We start from the raw sequence: 15,738 nt of genomic DNA, 5'->3' as shown, positions 1-15,738 counted from the left end.
CACCTGAGAGTTTCCTGAAACCTCTGACTAGTCCCACCTGTTGTTCATTCTTTGTGACAAGGGTATAGGACAATGCAAAGTTTCTTGCTCCAGAGTCTTGGAGGAGTTTTCTTTTTAGGGAACTCATTACTCAGGCATGAGGAGGCTGGCATGGCTCCTTTTTCTGACTTTTCCCATTAATGGATTTGGTGAAAATCTCCCTGGTAGAGCTGCAGCTGTGTGCACACATAACACATGACCATCGTGTGACAGGTAAGGTAAGGTATAGTTAGAAAAACACTAGCAACAATCTTGGGAGGCAGGAAACCACCTGCAGTTGTATGTTTATAATGTTTATATGGAGGCTTAAACAGGATAAATAACCTCCTCAAAATTATCTGCATGTGCAAAGTAGAGCCAAGATCCAAACTGAGATCCTCTTAAGGCTTTTCAAGGTTATGCATCCCTGCTACGTCTCCAAAGAATTACAAGATGTATAATCTAACAGAATACACTGTGGCAGGAGGAAAAATGTAAAGATTATACTTTTTATCAGGTATGTGCTTTGGTGTAATCTATCTTTCAGAATAAAAGCAATGCCACGGAATTGTGAAGCTCAGAATAATGCCATATCCATGGAGGAACTGGCTGATGCAAAGTTGAGCAATCAGATGGCTTGTGTCTAAGCAAGATGAAGTGAAACAAGAAGGGTTCCACAGGAACGCTTCAACCAAGACAGATCCACACACTGAACTGCTCCTTTCAGGTCGCTGATTTTAGAAGACAGAACTTCAGTGTTTTCCTTGCCCTGTAGATCTCTGGATAGCAGAAAGATCATACTGCTTTTCTTTCTTACCTTTGGAAATAAACTCTGCATTGCCAAAAGGATGTTTTCAGGTATCGAGTAGAGAAAGAATTTCATATATATCTCACACTTAGTAATAAGAGTTCACCACTAAGAAAGTTCTCAATACAGAAACATTAAGAAAAGGATATCAATGGCCACATGAAATGATTCTCACTGCTTTGTAGCACCTCGGTTTACAACTCACATTACCAAAAACAGAAACAAGCTGTCAGGTGGGGAATGGATCTCTAGGAGTTCCCTGCCCTAAGCTTGGGGACACACTTCAGTTAACCCCTTCAGAGCTGTGTAATAGGGTGCCCACTGAGAAGGGATAGTCAATCGGCGGCAGCAGTGAGCTTCACAGCCCTGTGTTCGAGGAGTGACTTATCTCACATAACTGAATCCATTAATCGGGGCCTAAAGGAGATCCTTATCCAGGCAAGAAACTCACTGCTTTCTAGGAAAAGGAGGCTGATGTAACCTTGGTGGGGACAGCAAGTCTGGTTCTGCTTCTCTTCCCCCACAGCAAATTCTATTCAAGAATTCAATAGAGGAAGTGCAGAGGCAACAGGACAGCATCAGAAAAGGCAATGTGCATCTGGGGAGTACAATGGAACATGTCCTTTGTGAGTGAGTGAATTGAGTGTATGTGCGCACGCCCGTGGGTATGGGAGGGAGGGAGGTGGTAGAAGAAGAATGACAGCCTTCCCTCAAAGACCAGTCTGTGAAGAACTGACTGGAAATAAATAACTTTATTATTTGCCAGCAGCGAAGAAATGAAGCAGTTTGCTCCTTGAATACATAAACTGCTCAAAGAACACAGTTCATACACAGTCTTGCTGGCTTTGGAAATATTAAGATACTAGAAAAGACAGGACAAGAGAGATGTACATTCAGCCAGTAAAGAGAGGAGGAGGCTTGCCCTAGCACGTCACCTTCAGTCCAACAAGAAATACTGCAGATGCAGGAAACTGGAAAAATAATGCCGTGGTTGGGGTTTCACACAAGATTGGAACCTTGATGACATTTGAAAAGAAGAAAAGAGAAGTAAATGGCATTGTGTTGTGAACTCCAAGGGCAGGGTAGCTCACTGCCTCTGAGGCCTGCGGATGACTAACATGGCAGAGGCAGGAGAATTCTTAGGTGGTTAATACCAACTATGAGAGTTCCATCATATTTTTTCCTGGGCCTGGAATTCCCTTCACCTATGAGGCTTCATGCTATCTTTTAAGCTCCTTTTGTACTAGGGTCCTGTGCCTGGTGGATGTGAGGAGTGAAGGAGGGTATAGTGCTGGGTCTGAGGTTACATGAGAGCAACGTGGAGATGGTGTGCTCATATCCCACTTCCAGATTAAAGCTTCGGGGCCTATCTAATCACAGAGAAAGGAGGGTGTATGAAAAAATGTTCTGAGTAGTATATAACATGTAAATCTTACCTGCAAGCAAGAAAGTGATAAGGCAAGTTTCCTTTGGCAAGTAGAGTTTGAGGCGAGAACCACTGAAGACGTACTCCACCACGGCTTCAGAACGACCTGCCCGCTGAAGAAAGGGCAGGAACTGCTTTGCTTTTTGGGTATCCTGAAAGAGAGGAGAAGAAGAAAAGAATCATTGGAAAGCAATAGAACCTGAGAAAATGCTTCTTTTTCTCTTGTCTAGAACAGAAAGTCCAGCAGACCCTAGGGAAAAAAGCAAATAACCCTATAAAACCAGATACTTCTGAAGACATGACTCAGATGTGATACTTATCCAACCTTAAAAACACTACCCTTCTATGGAGGTTAATTTAATCTTTGGGGAAAAAGAGAGAGAGAGAGAGAGAGAGAGAGAGAGGGAGGGAGGGAGGGAGGGAGGGAGGGAGGGAGGGAGGGAGAGAGAGAGAGAGAGAGAGAGAGAGAGAGAGAAAGAAAGAAAGAAAGAAAGAAAGAAAGAAAGAAAGAAAGAAAGAAAGAAAGAAAGAAAGAAAGAAAGAAAGAAAGAAAGAAAAAGAGAAAGGAAGAAAGAAAGGAAGAAAGAAAGAAGGAAGGAAAGAAAAGGTGACACTCTGGCTGTATTACACAGCCCTTAAAGTCCTTCTCAGGAAACCAAAACTAGTCCATCTTAAATCTTGAACAGATTATCTAAGACTCTGAGCTCCTGTTTCTTAACCTTGAGCCCGGCTTCTTTGGGCACTAGCACAGCGACTGCATTCTGGAGATGAGGTGGACCCTAGGGTATTCTCTTTCTACTCAGGGAAATCGGTAACAGTAGGATGTGTTCCACGAAGGCAAACACCACTTCATGTCATCACAAATAATTATAGAAACAAAACAAACAAATAAAACCACCTAGCATTTTCTGAACTCTTTTCATGCATCAACACATATTCCATGCATTCTACTCTCCAGAGTAGCAAGCATGGACATTTTGAAACTCATGAGCTCTCAACCACATAGGAGCTAAGGGCCTTCAAATCCTTTTAGTCTCTCGAGCTAATTAAACAGATGATAGAGTAAGCAAGCATGGAAACATCACATGGCATATGCTAGGGGAATAGTCACTGGATGTCAGAATTTCAGAGATTTTGAGCCCAGCCCGCAGAAGTGAAAACTCCCTGCGAGGACAGCAAGATCTGCACACATTCATGACTTCTGTGACACAGGCAGTCTGCACTCAGCGGAGCTCTTTCCTTCTGACTCTTCTCCTAGCAACAGAGCTATTGTATCTAAATTAATGTACATTAGATAATGAAAATTTAACAAGCCATCAAGTATTTTCACAGCAGCCAAAGGGGCTCTTTCATTCAGAATCAGTGAAGTAGGCTGGGATAAAAACAATATTTAGAGTAATGAGATTCATCCCTCCCCTTCAAACAGGTTTTTAGATAAAAGGAGAGACAGTCATACATTCTCAGAGCTCCTGGTGGCACATTGGTAGAAGGTAAGCTAACAATGAGCTTTAGTGGGTTGAAAACTTCCTCACTGAACACTTGAGCAACACATATTCTACTATACATATACTGCAGGAAAAATGCCTTTCTGGCAGTTGGCTCAAGTCCAGAACAGTCAAGCAAGACAAATGCTCCATGGGAACAAAAGCACTACCTGATTAAAATCCTTTTGCCATACTAGTCTAAATCTGGGACATTATTCATGAGCTGAGCCAGTAAGTCAACAATGATTATCAAATTGATTATTGCAAATCATGAGGCAACCTTATGTCTCTGAAGAGAAGGCCTTTTTTTTCAAGAGTGTAGTTATTTACATTTTTCAGAAATAGACTTGTGGTCCTCACTGTCTTTCAGATGTATTTATCTGAGAAAAAAAACAAAACGCTTACAGGAATAACAATAACATGTGCAAACCCTTTTCCCTTTTTGCTAAATTCCCTAAGTAAGTAGGCAAAGTATTATTTACTTAACAGGAGAGCAACTGCTTTGGACTGAGAATAGTCAACGAGAATCAAAGGGTCTTACTCTCTTTGCTATAAAGTCCACAGACATTTCTGAGTACTTATAACCCAATAGCCATCTTCCAGAAATGACATGCCATTGACTACCGTAGAGATCAGAAGCAAAAGCCAAAGACAAAAGCAAATTTTAAAAGCATACCAGCACTAGCCATGTTTGTTTCCAGATAAAAAATATACAGGACAAGACATGGAACTCCCAATCTTCTTGAGGCAAGTGTTCAAAGGCTTAGATGAGATGAAATGTCCACAGACCATCCAATAGGAGGAAGTATAGACATTTCATCCAAGTTGAGAGAACTTAAAGAATAAAAGGTCTTATAAAGTCAATTAACCTGAATGTAAAATCCAAAAGATATTAGCTCTTTCAAACCTCATTTGCAGTCACACAGGGGTGTCTGTCTTTCTTTGTAAACTCAAGCACTTCTCTGTTTGGCATGTTCCTTTTCCATATAAAATCTCATAAAATAATATAATTTTATAAATTTAATATTTACTTCAATGACTCAAGTGAAAAATACTGTTTGGCAAGTTTTCTCAGGGATGTAGCCATAAATTGTTCCCTGCTAATTAAGTCACAGAAATAATTTATTTTAGGAATTCTGATTTTATTATTATAAAACTGCCTGAATGTTGTTAAGTAATTTGCCTTCTGAAGAGCCTGTGCAAGTGTAGCAATGTACTTCAGATTCTTATACTCATTTTTAGCGTTAATAAGAGAAAGGTAAACAAAAGATAAAAGAGAAAATTTGATTATGAGAAACAAAGTATAACAAAAGTACAGTTTAGGCCCTGAAAAACTGATGATGTCATTTGGGTATTAAGGACCATAAAGAAATAAACTTCAAAAGATTTCATTAATATGCTATTTTAAATCCCCCTCCAATAATCCTGAAAGCATGACTGAGATTTAATGAAATTAAAGGTATCTTTAGGTAATTTTAGCACCCAAGTGTATTTTTTAAAGTTAATATTAAAGGTCTCAGACGCAAAGAAATAACATTGATGCTCATCACATGAATGCTCATTTCTGGTTAGCAGACTCTCACCCTTAGGCTCCCTATTTTGTGGTTCATTCATATAAGGTCTAGGGATCTATAGCCACAGATCCCTGGTAATATACTGGCTTAAGGCTTTGAGAAGCCACTCAAAGCCTTCAAGATAAATTAGCTATGGTTTTCTGTTATCTATACCAATAATCCCCTCCACTGGTGTAAATAATCAAGAAGCAACTATATTTCCGAGGAGAGAAGTCCTTTTTGTTACACTGGTAGTTTTCACATTACCTGTGCTCCACAACAAACCCATACATAACTATTTTCCTGTACTCTTAGAAAAGCTAATTTAAGGTTGCATTAGCCACATTTAACCTGCTATTGTGGATGGCATCTCTTTAAGGAATGTTTCTGCCTCCTCAATGCACCTTGAAATTGAGAAAGTAATGATGCAACAAATGTGCCTGGGGTGACTTCATTTCAAAGCACGTTAATATCTATACCTGGAATTTAGAGGACTAGGGTTTGGAATGACCCTCAAGAAAGGCTGGGTGAACCTCTGAGAGAGTCAAAGTTACAAAGAGACCTTAATTAAATGCTCCCTTCTGCCCCTCTTCTAGCTTGTCAGTCCAAATCTCTTTCCAAATATAGATGCATCACACCTGTCTGTTGAATATAAGAAGCCCCCTCTGTAGCTAGACTACATTTTTTCTTGGCAAAATACCTTTCTGTGTTTACAAAGGCATGTAAAAATAATTTTTACAATGAATAACCAGGTTTGGGAAGAATGGGAAAGTTGGGGGAGGGGGTGCTGGAGAGAGCCAGGAAAACAGTCCTTACACAGCAGGTATAGGACAAAGCTGCTGAGAGAACATGACTCGGACAACCAGATCACTTGCATCCTAGAGGAGCGGACCTTACAGAAATTAAACTTCTTTCTTCAAAATTCTGGAACAGGGTTTGAAGCTGTTGGTGTGCAATAAATGTTATTAGCACAGTGAATCCTATGATTTTTCTGCTGGAAATTCCTGTGGTAGACACCAAAGTAGAAAGAACTGATGAAAGGCAAACATCACAGCACTCAAAGCAGCACAGGGAAATGGGAACACAGTAAACCTATTAGTTAACAATTAACCACTCAGGATTATCATGTGCAAGCCTCAAATGGGAACTGTTAATAAGGAAGCTCACTAATGAGTTCTCATCATCACAATCACTCTTTGATTAACATCATAGGAAAAAGAAGTAAAAACAAATACATGCAGAGCTTATTATGTTATCATAGGAGTCCTCTATAGCACTCGAGAAACTCAACTGTGAAGAGGCCCTTCCACCCTGAGGAACTTCCCTAGAGGTACAACCATGTTCTCCAGTGTCCACCCTGGAATGTTTCTTCCCTGTAAGAGCTGACTGTGCTGCTAGGTTCCCTCAGGGTCAGGTTCAAGGACTACAGAGCAATGCTGTTTGGGTCCAAACAACCTTAATGTCGAAGCAGCAAAATCCTTGTGAACAAGAGGACAGATACAGATAAGAGTGTGGAGATCAGAAATAATAGCTAAGGATACTAAATAAAAAAAAAAAATAGCTAAGGATACTGAAGCAAATGTGTTCTTTCATTTTAAGGTATATTGTGATCTTTTACTGCCATAGATATCTGTTTTTACAGAGCTCTACAGACAAGGGGAACTACTTCTGCAGCTGTAGAAAAGACAAATCACAATGGTATCCTCTACCAGAAAGGCAGAAAAGTCATACATCACTCCACACTCTTCCTCTTTTCCACACACCAGGCTCCGGGGCCATACGAGACATTTTCATTCACAGAAATGAGTTTTTGATGCTCTGTGAGGAGCCAGCTGTAGGGTATGACAATCTTTGAAATAAATGGGACCTTGATGGGCGGGGGGGGGGGGGGGGGAACACTTGGGAATGCACTCCAGCTCCAGTATTACCACAGCACTTAAAAACTTGAGTCCAACCTTTTTCCTTGGCTGGTTATCAATATTCACGGTGAGGTGTGTGTGAGGGGGCTGAGAGGGAGAGTGTGTAAACGTCACAAGCTGCACATTTAGCAGGAATGAAGCGAACACAGGAAAAACCCTGGAGGGAAACACTGACTAAAACAAAACCAAACAACATTATAACAGATTTTTTTTTTTAAGTGCTGAATCTAAGTCATCAATAATTTCTTATTAAAGGCTATCTGTGGCTTATAGTTTCTCACGCTGTTTACTTAGTTGGCACAGTACCTCACTCAGGCCTCCAACACCTCAGAGTGTAGGAGAAATAGCTATCAGGCCTGGGCCCCACTCCTGGGAGCAGGAACCGAAAGGACATCTGTAGGAGCACTGAGTTGGAAGAAAGTACAGGGTCTGGGAGGCCAGCTTTCTAACCTGTGGCTCTCACAAGATAGAACAACTTCCCTTCCCCACTCTACCCCTTTACCCATTATTAAGAGGACTGCCTGGCTAAGCAGAATTTCCAATAGAGAACTTGTAAGATAAGGACAGCCCAAGGGAAGACGGAAGTTGGGAAACATATCAGTTAAGTGGAGCCTCATCTCCAACAAAGTGGAGGGAAAAAATTACTCTTCTATCAGACTTGAACTAAACCTTGTACAACTTTCTCCCCACCCCCAGAGGGAAGGTGGTGGTGGTGATGAGGACTGAACACAGGACCTTGCACATGCTAGCCAAGCGCTCTAGCACTGAGTCACATCCCCAGGCCACCCTCTACAGCTTTAAAAGTATGTCTGCTCTCAGGATTCTACAAAGGACAGGCGTTTATATATATTTTCATTCAGTTAGTTCTGTCCAACAACTATTTCTTTTCCACAACATGTAATATTGAGAAAAGAAAGCAGGACTAGGCACCTTTTGGCTTAGAATGAAAATATGCAAAGCAGCATGCTGACCAACAGTCACCACACCCAGCTAAAGTAAAGTCAAATCCTGTAACAGGTCCCAGAATGTGGCACGGACTTCATTCGTAATTACTCAAAACCAGAAGTAACCTAAATATCCAGCAACTTGGGAAAAACAAACTAAAGCACCACACTGTGTAATACTATTCTATAGTAAAAATGGATGAATTGCAAATACACAATTCCTTTTCCACAACATTCTTGAAAAGGTTCAACTACAGAAGCTGAGGGTATAGTTCAGTGGTACAGCACTGTTGAGGATGAGTGAAGCCCTGGATTTGATCCCCAGCAGCACAAAACAAATAAGATTCAACTACAGGGTCAGAAAACATATCAGTGGTTGTCAGGAACTACGAGTGGCTCTCAAGGGAACGGAGGAATTTGGGGGATGATAGAACAGTAATATTATCTTGGTTGTAGTGACAAGTTACATGTGCACATGTTTCTCAAAATGCACATTTGTAAAAACTCAAAGAATTAGATGTTAAAATTATTTATTTTATTTATACATGTTATACCTTAATTTTAAAAATAAAGGACAAAATGACTGTTGTACAAAGAAAAGTAAATATTTTAATTTTTAACTTAAGGAAGCTTTTTTTTAAAAGAGAGAGAGAGAGAGAGAGAGAGAGAGAGAGAGAGAGAGAGAGAGAATGTGTGTGTGTGTGTGTGTGTGAGAGAGAGAGAGAGAGAATTTTTAAATATTTATCTTTTAGTTTTTAGTGGACACAACATCTTTGTTTGTATGTGGTGCTGAGGATCGAAGATGGGCCGCACCCATGCCAGGCGAGCGCGCTACCGCTTGAGCCACATCCCCAGCCCAAAGGAAGCTTTTTTTCTGAGAAAGCTGGGAGATAATGACAAGTTCAAAACTAACCACTCAGTAATTATGGTTTAGACCAACTACTTTAACATAATTAGGTACTAAATGTATTAAAGTACTTAAAATATTAAGCAGATGAGAAAGTTTTAAGCAGAAAGTGGTATAGATGAAAGAGTAAGGGGTTAGAGCACAGTAAAAACAAAACGAAACCTAACCAAAGATTTGTTTTCCCAAAAGTAGCATTAGAAAGTCTCAGTTATTAGGCAATGACTAAAAGGAAAGCATGAGAATCATGATGTCACCCTTAACCAGCCATTAAGGGGACATGCTTTGTTCAAATAAGAACAAAGTTCTGTTAAGTACTTAGTACTTAAAGAAAGGTCTTGCCTACTTGGAAAGAAAATCAGGTGATACAGTTTAAAATGAATAAAATAATATCCAATTCTCAATCAAATGAAAATTCTACACAGGTTTAGAGACTGTTCTTTTTATTGAATGACTTTCAGTTTCCCAAATTTAACCAGTTAAAATTATGCTGTGAGAACCATTCAATTTAACCTTTAGAAATGAAGTAATTGCCTTTTAGTGGTAAAATCTGCGTTTTATCATCAACAGGAAATATAACGCCCTTGGCTTATTCTACAACACTTTTTTTTTTTTTGGAAGAATAGAAATCACAGATGATGGTATATCTGTTCTCCATATAACAGGGGAAGGAAAATGTAAGTATCTACTTGAATAAAGTATCAAATATATAGCTTGTTTCCCTCCTATCTTCAATTTTCAATTTTTCAATTTTCCTCCCCTATCTTGGACACCATGTAGCAATTAAGGCAGAGCCAAAGGTGCCACACCTATGGTCCTCATCAGGCCTGCTAATCCACACAACATGTGCAAGTCTCGGCTCATTCATTACCAATTCATGGCATCCAGAGTTTCCCAAACGGTCCATTCTTTTTCTCATTTTTTCAAAATCTAACTTCTCAATAGAATATTATTACAGTTTTTGGTTAGAGACTCTGTTTTTCATATGGTGATTTTGAAAAGAAAAGCCCCCTTGCTGTAGCACTTCCCAAGGGCTCTTCAATTGACTTGCTTACTTCTGTAATAGCAGCTGCCACTCGTTCCCCCAAACCCATTCCTGGATGGTATTTCCTACATTCATGCCTGTGTTTTCTCAGTTTACTCTCTTATCCTGTATAGGAAAGATATCTTGCTCATATTTTAGAACTGACATGAGACTAGCCTACAAACAGCTTATCTAGAGTGTATGGCAATGATAATATGCAAGAAAGCACCTCAACTAGAGTCTACATCTCTGGATAGCAATTAGAAGACTAGGACTCAAAAATAACTTACAAGAATGTAATACTATTTTTTCAATATTTATTTTTTTAGTTGTAGTTGTCAATACCTTTATTTATTTTTTTGTGGTGCTGAGGATCGCACCCAGGGCCTCACACGTGCTAGGCTAGTGCTCTACCACTGAGCCACAACCCTAGCTCCTAATACTATTTTTTCATTAAAAGTTTTAGGTCAATTTTTATCACTTCCAATGTCTCTATAGGCAAAAGATAAGAATTTATTATAGATCAGAAAATGGCTTGAGAGATAATTAAAATAAAATGTGCAGAATAAAGAATTTAAAAGATGGTCTGATGAAGCATACATTTTCATTTCATGGGCAAATCAAGAACTCAGGGGCAAGGAAATTGATGCCATGCAAAACTCTGCCCCACTCCAGACAAGAATGCAATTTCAGAAAAGGAGAAAGAAAAAATGTCAGCAAGGAATCTAGGACAAAATTAAAATATTAAAACAAATAGTAGTCAAGATTAGATGGATATAGATGCAATTTTTTCACTGAATACTCTCTCTACATCTGGTTGGTTCTATAGACATAGAACCCACAGATATGGAACCCACTGTACTTATAATATCATTTTGACTGCATATCTACCAGTGTTGTCCAATAAACTTTAAGTGGCAGCATATTTTATTGTGTGTAATTAGTTTTTTTTAAAATCCCTATATTTCTAATTAAAAAAATAAACAAATTGGAAGACACAGTTCCAGTTTTCTCAGCATGGAAAAAAATGCCAGCTATTATGGTAGAAATCTATTATTAATTAAAACTGAAGATGGTCATTGTTTTAAAGAACAAAAAAAAATGCATCCAATTAAAAAATATGCTATTCTTTAGCCTAGGTGTCTTTTCAGAAATTGTTTAAAGAAAATAACAATTTAGAGGAAGGTTGTTTATTATAGGAAAAAACAACTCCAAGCCCCCTACATCCAACAATGAAAGGTGGATTAAAGCAATTCCAATACAGCGTTTTACAGCATCCACTCATCCACCAATATCTGCTAAGCATCTTGTGCCAGATGCTTTCCTAGGAACTAACGGTATAGTTAAATTTTTGCAGAAAATTGGTGTGTAAGAAAAAAATGTGTAAGTTATTATTTTAAAAAGGAGAAAATATAGTAACATTGAAGGCTGATTCAGCTTTGCCCAGATAAACTTACAAATTATTTTATATCAGATAACTGCCCCTCCAGTTTTTCAGAGTCAACATTCATCATTCTCTACAATGAATTAGGTTCTTTACATTTTGAGACAAATAGATATTATTTATGTTATGATAAAGTCTGTAAAATACATTGACTGGAAGCTGATAAGAAATTTACTCCATGATTCCATCAAATGGAGATCTGAACACAGTACTTCATGGACATCGAAGTAGCCCTTCTCTTAAGGATAAAAGTTTAGTGCAGATAATTAGGATTTAGACTCAAGAAAATACAACACAAACAAAACTACATATTGGTATGATGTGAGAAAAAATGTGTTCCTAATAAAATAGCAGGATGTTGTGAAATGTTCCCAGGATTCCATGCAGACATGGGAAATAGGCAATAGTAAGTAGGCTTAAATAGCTGTACATCTACTTACAGAAAAATATATCTTCAGGGTAATTAGAAACGTACAACAGGGGAAGAAGAATGTACGTATCTACTTGAATAAAGTATCAAATATATAGCTTGTTTCCCTCCTGTCTTCAATTTTCCTCCCCTTTCTTGGATGGGATGTAGCCATTAAGGCAGAGCACTGGGGGCATTTGGGACTCCAAATTCTTTCTAGGGCAAAAGTAGAATACCCTATTCTCACCCAAGGGCTTCACAATTTGGGTATGATAATATGCAAGAAAGCACCTCAACTAGAGTCTACACCTCTGGATAGCAATTAGACATTGCATGAGGATCTAGAATTGAGGGCAGATAATTGGGACAAAGAGCTTTGGTCAAGACAAGGGAAGTTTATTTCACCAAGGATCTCATATCATTTTCATTTCCTTCCCCATCAGTGAATAGGTAATTATGAATGATCACAAGGTGTCCTTACACATTCCAAACTACACAGATATCATTATTGCGAACACTCATAAATTTGCTCCTGAAAAAGTTTACTCTTGTTAGAAAGCTCCTAAAACTACAGGTCTAGATAAGTAAGGCAGTTCCTGCTGCTAATCCACATAGGGAGGTATTTAGCTTTCCCTACCTCCACTTTTCTTCATCCCACATAAACTCTCTAAGGGCAGCACTGACCTGCAGTGCTAACTGTCCACCTGACAGGTCTCAATCTTTACCTTAATTGACCTTGAAGCAGTGGAGTCAACTCATGTAATGTGACTCTTTCTCCTCTGATTCTGAATTATCACATTCCACTGATTTTCCTTTGTGAGCTTGGGCACCAACCTGTTTCTCTGGCAATGACTCTCCCCATCCATATATGATCGTTAAATTTTGGAGATAGAGAAGTTGATCTAGGTATTCTTCTCTCTTAATATGCTCAAGCCATTTTGTACACTCACATCTGTGTGTCCAATAGTCTTAAATCCATGCATAAAGGTCAGGCCACTTTTCTGGGTTACAGACCATTTGAACAGCCCATGAGTGCTATAATTTAAACGTGTTCAAAAATTACTAGTTCTCTGGGTCAGTGTTTATCATATGAGAAAATGAGCACCACTGTCAGGTGGCAATCTGTGCCAGACATTTACTTACCTGCTTTTACTTCCCTTCCTTGACTCCCAGGCAAACTAACTACCCACTTCTACCAGTTCTTCTACCAATCTAGATCTCAAATATCTTTCTACCTTCATGGTTATACCTCTAGCCAGAATCTACTCAACCCTCAGACAACCTATAATAAGTGTGATCATCAGTATGTACTCTCACAGGACTTTGTACTGGCATTGCCATTGTAATTATATAACAAACTGTGTATGCCCTATAAAGGCTACATCTGTCTGCTTTAATATTATATCCTCAATACCCAGCACTGCATCTAGCATGTAAAAAGCTCTCAATAAATACTTATTGTTTGATCATCCATTCAGTGATTCAACATAGGAAATGCATTTAAAAAACAAGCCAGAGATGGCATATGTTCAATGTCAAATCAGAGACAGAGAGATCATAAAAGCTCAGGAGAGGAAACAGTATGATTTGAGCCCTGAATTGGATAAGAAGTTTGGAATAGAAATACTATAGATGATGACGATAGCTATCATCCACAGAAGACTTTTTGTGTGGTAGACAGAATGCTAAGCAATTTAATAATAATTAACACAATGTCAACCACTGCTCTCTTTTGAGCTCTTATTATATTCTGAACACACTGCACATATCAATTCGTTCAATTACACCACAATCTCAGGAGGGAAGTGCCATGATTATACCTATTTTAAAGATGGGGAAAATGGAGGCATGGAGAGGTTAAATTTCCTTGGTGACAAAGCAATAAGTAATGAGGCCACAACTTGAACTAACATGGTCTGATGTTAGAGCCCATGCTACTAATCAAATGTCTATATTGCTGCTTATATTCTAGAATACTTGCAGCCTTTCTGCTGTATGCTTTTACTAGCCTGACCCTTGACAGATAACTACCCGGAACAGTTAGTTTTATACTTGGAAAAAGGTCACTTTTCTCTAAATACAAGTTCATTCTGTTGGAGCTTATCACTTGGCAAATCAATCTAAACTAGGCACTGTAAATATAAAAAAGATTCTTCTTTCTTAGTTTAGAAGCCAGTAAGAAAAATCATTGTGCAGTTCCCCACCAATGTAGGTAGTAACATGTGCAAAATCATGGTGATATGATAATGTAAGTGCTGAAGAAGGGCACGATCAGAGGACAGTGGGGATGAAAAGTAGAAATGGAAGAGTCATAAGCTGAAAGAGGAGGAAGACATGATCAGAGGGGAAAATTCCAGCAATCCAAAAGGAAAAGAAAAGCCATTCCACCCGTGCTAATTAATCCGAGTCAGTCAACAGACTGAGAACCTTAAATAGTGGAATAGATGAATACGATATAAAAGAAAACAAACAGGCTCTGCTGTGGGAAAGTATCTGGGCACCTTGTACTAGCGTCCAATTAATGGAACTGGGTCTTCCTCCTAATTAGAAACTGTGGTAACAGCTTGTATCCTCAAGTACCTTCTGAATCCCGTACCGTCATGGGAATTCTTTAATTTCTTTTGGAGAATACCATTTCCTGAAGAACAAAGGCACAAAACTGTGGGGCATTCCAAAGCCACCCAGAGCTCTGGATGTCAACATTGCAAAGAGTGTCCAAAATTTTGTATGACATATTCTGTAGGGAATATGTTGGAAGCATGCTAAATAAAGGCTTAAAATACAAGTAAGCAGAATGTCTATGCTAGTAAAATGACTTACTTTGAAATGTTTACATAAGCAATAGCCACAGGACAAAATGAGTTCAATCCAGGGCTAAGTAGTGCTATGGTGGTGAAGTGGAGAGTGAAGCCCTAGCTGCACACAAATATTTCAAATTGTATCACATCACTCGGCAGTCAGGGGCTAGCTCAGACAACCCAATCACACACCTCAACCTGGGAACTGAGAATGTCATCAACTGCCTTCAAAATACCCTTACGTTCATTTAGCTAAGCCTGTAATGGGCTCAATTTAACCAATTTGGACCCATGAAATAGAATCTCAAAGCAATATCCACATGCAATCAGAGAATGGGGAAGAAACAGAAGAGCACGAACCAGAATGATAGCAAAATCCGCACTTAATAGTCAACTTTCTTCGGAAAGAGATGCCACTTTGTTCAGAAAAGATGCTCCTGGGCGCTCTCAAATTTCCTTGCTCTTTTCTTTGCACAAAGAAAGAAAGGTTATGGCTTTCTTCCTAGCTATGGAAGCTAGGACCCTGTTGCTAAGGAGCTCATCTGCACGCACTCCTGTGTGTGAAGCCACAGTTGAGCAAGGAATCAGAAGGAAGCTAGAAAAAATTATTTATTCTAGCAGAAAACTTCCTGATGACACAATTCATGGTAGTGACATATCAAGGTTATTGAGTACATGGGGAGGAATATGATTTTGCTACAAGAAGCAACACACAAGAAGCTTTGTCTCTAATAGTGCTCCACCCCTGGGCAAGTCGCTTGAACAAATGTCCCCAGAGGTATGTCTGCAGAACTGGAACACAGCCAAAGGTCAAGATTCTGTGCCCTGTCTTCAATGTCCAAGTTCCCTACCTCAAGGTTATCTGCTATGGTGCCTGAATTTTCCACAACAAAAGCCTGATGGTGAACAAAATGGCAGACACCAAAACAGTATAGATCAGACACTCTGCAGATGAAGTAAAAGGGTGCACCACAGTGCCCAGCAATCCTATGAACGTTTATTGCCAC

The 15,738-nt window shown here is 39.1% G+C and overlaps 1 protein-coding gene across 1 annotated transcript in view; it reads right to left on the bottom strand.

Annotated features, from left to right (window-relative positions):
• The window catches only part of Snd1 (staphylococcal nuclease and tudor domain containing 1), a 417,500-nt gene that overhangs the window by 152,442 nt on the left and 249,320 nt on the right, over window positions 1–15,738 (bottom strand). Inside the window, exon 15 of the mRNA XM_076862188.2 lies at window positions 2,263–2,404. Within this exon, the coding sequence (XP_076718303.2) occupies window positions 2,263–2,404 (142 nt within the window). The remainder of the gene's footprint in view (window positions 1–2,262; window positions 2,405–15,738) is intronic.

The sequence above is a fragment of the Callospermophilus lateralis genome, chromosome 1 (genome assembly GCF_048772815.1).
Source record: "Callospermophilus lateralis isolate mCalLat2 chromosome 1, mCalLat2.hap1, whole genome shotgun sequence".
In the NCBI taxonomy this organism is placed as follows: Eukaryota; Metazoa; Chordata; class Mammalia; order Rodentia; family Sciuridae; genus Callospermophilus; species Callospermophilus lateralis.
The sequence above is the reverse complement of the archived record's forward strand: the minus strand, read 5'-3'. Positions and strand labels throughout refer to the sequence as shown.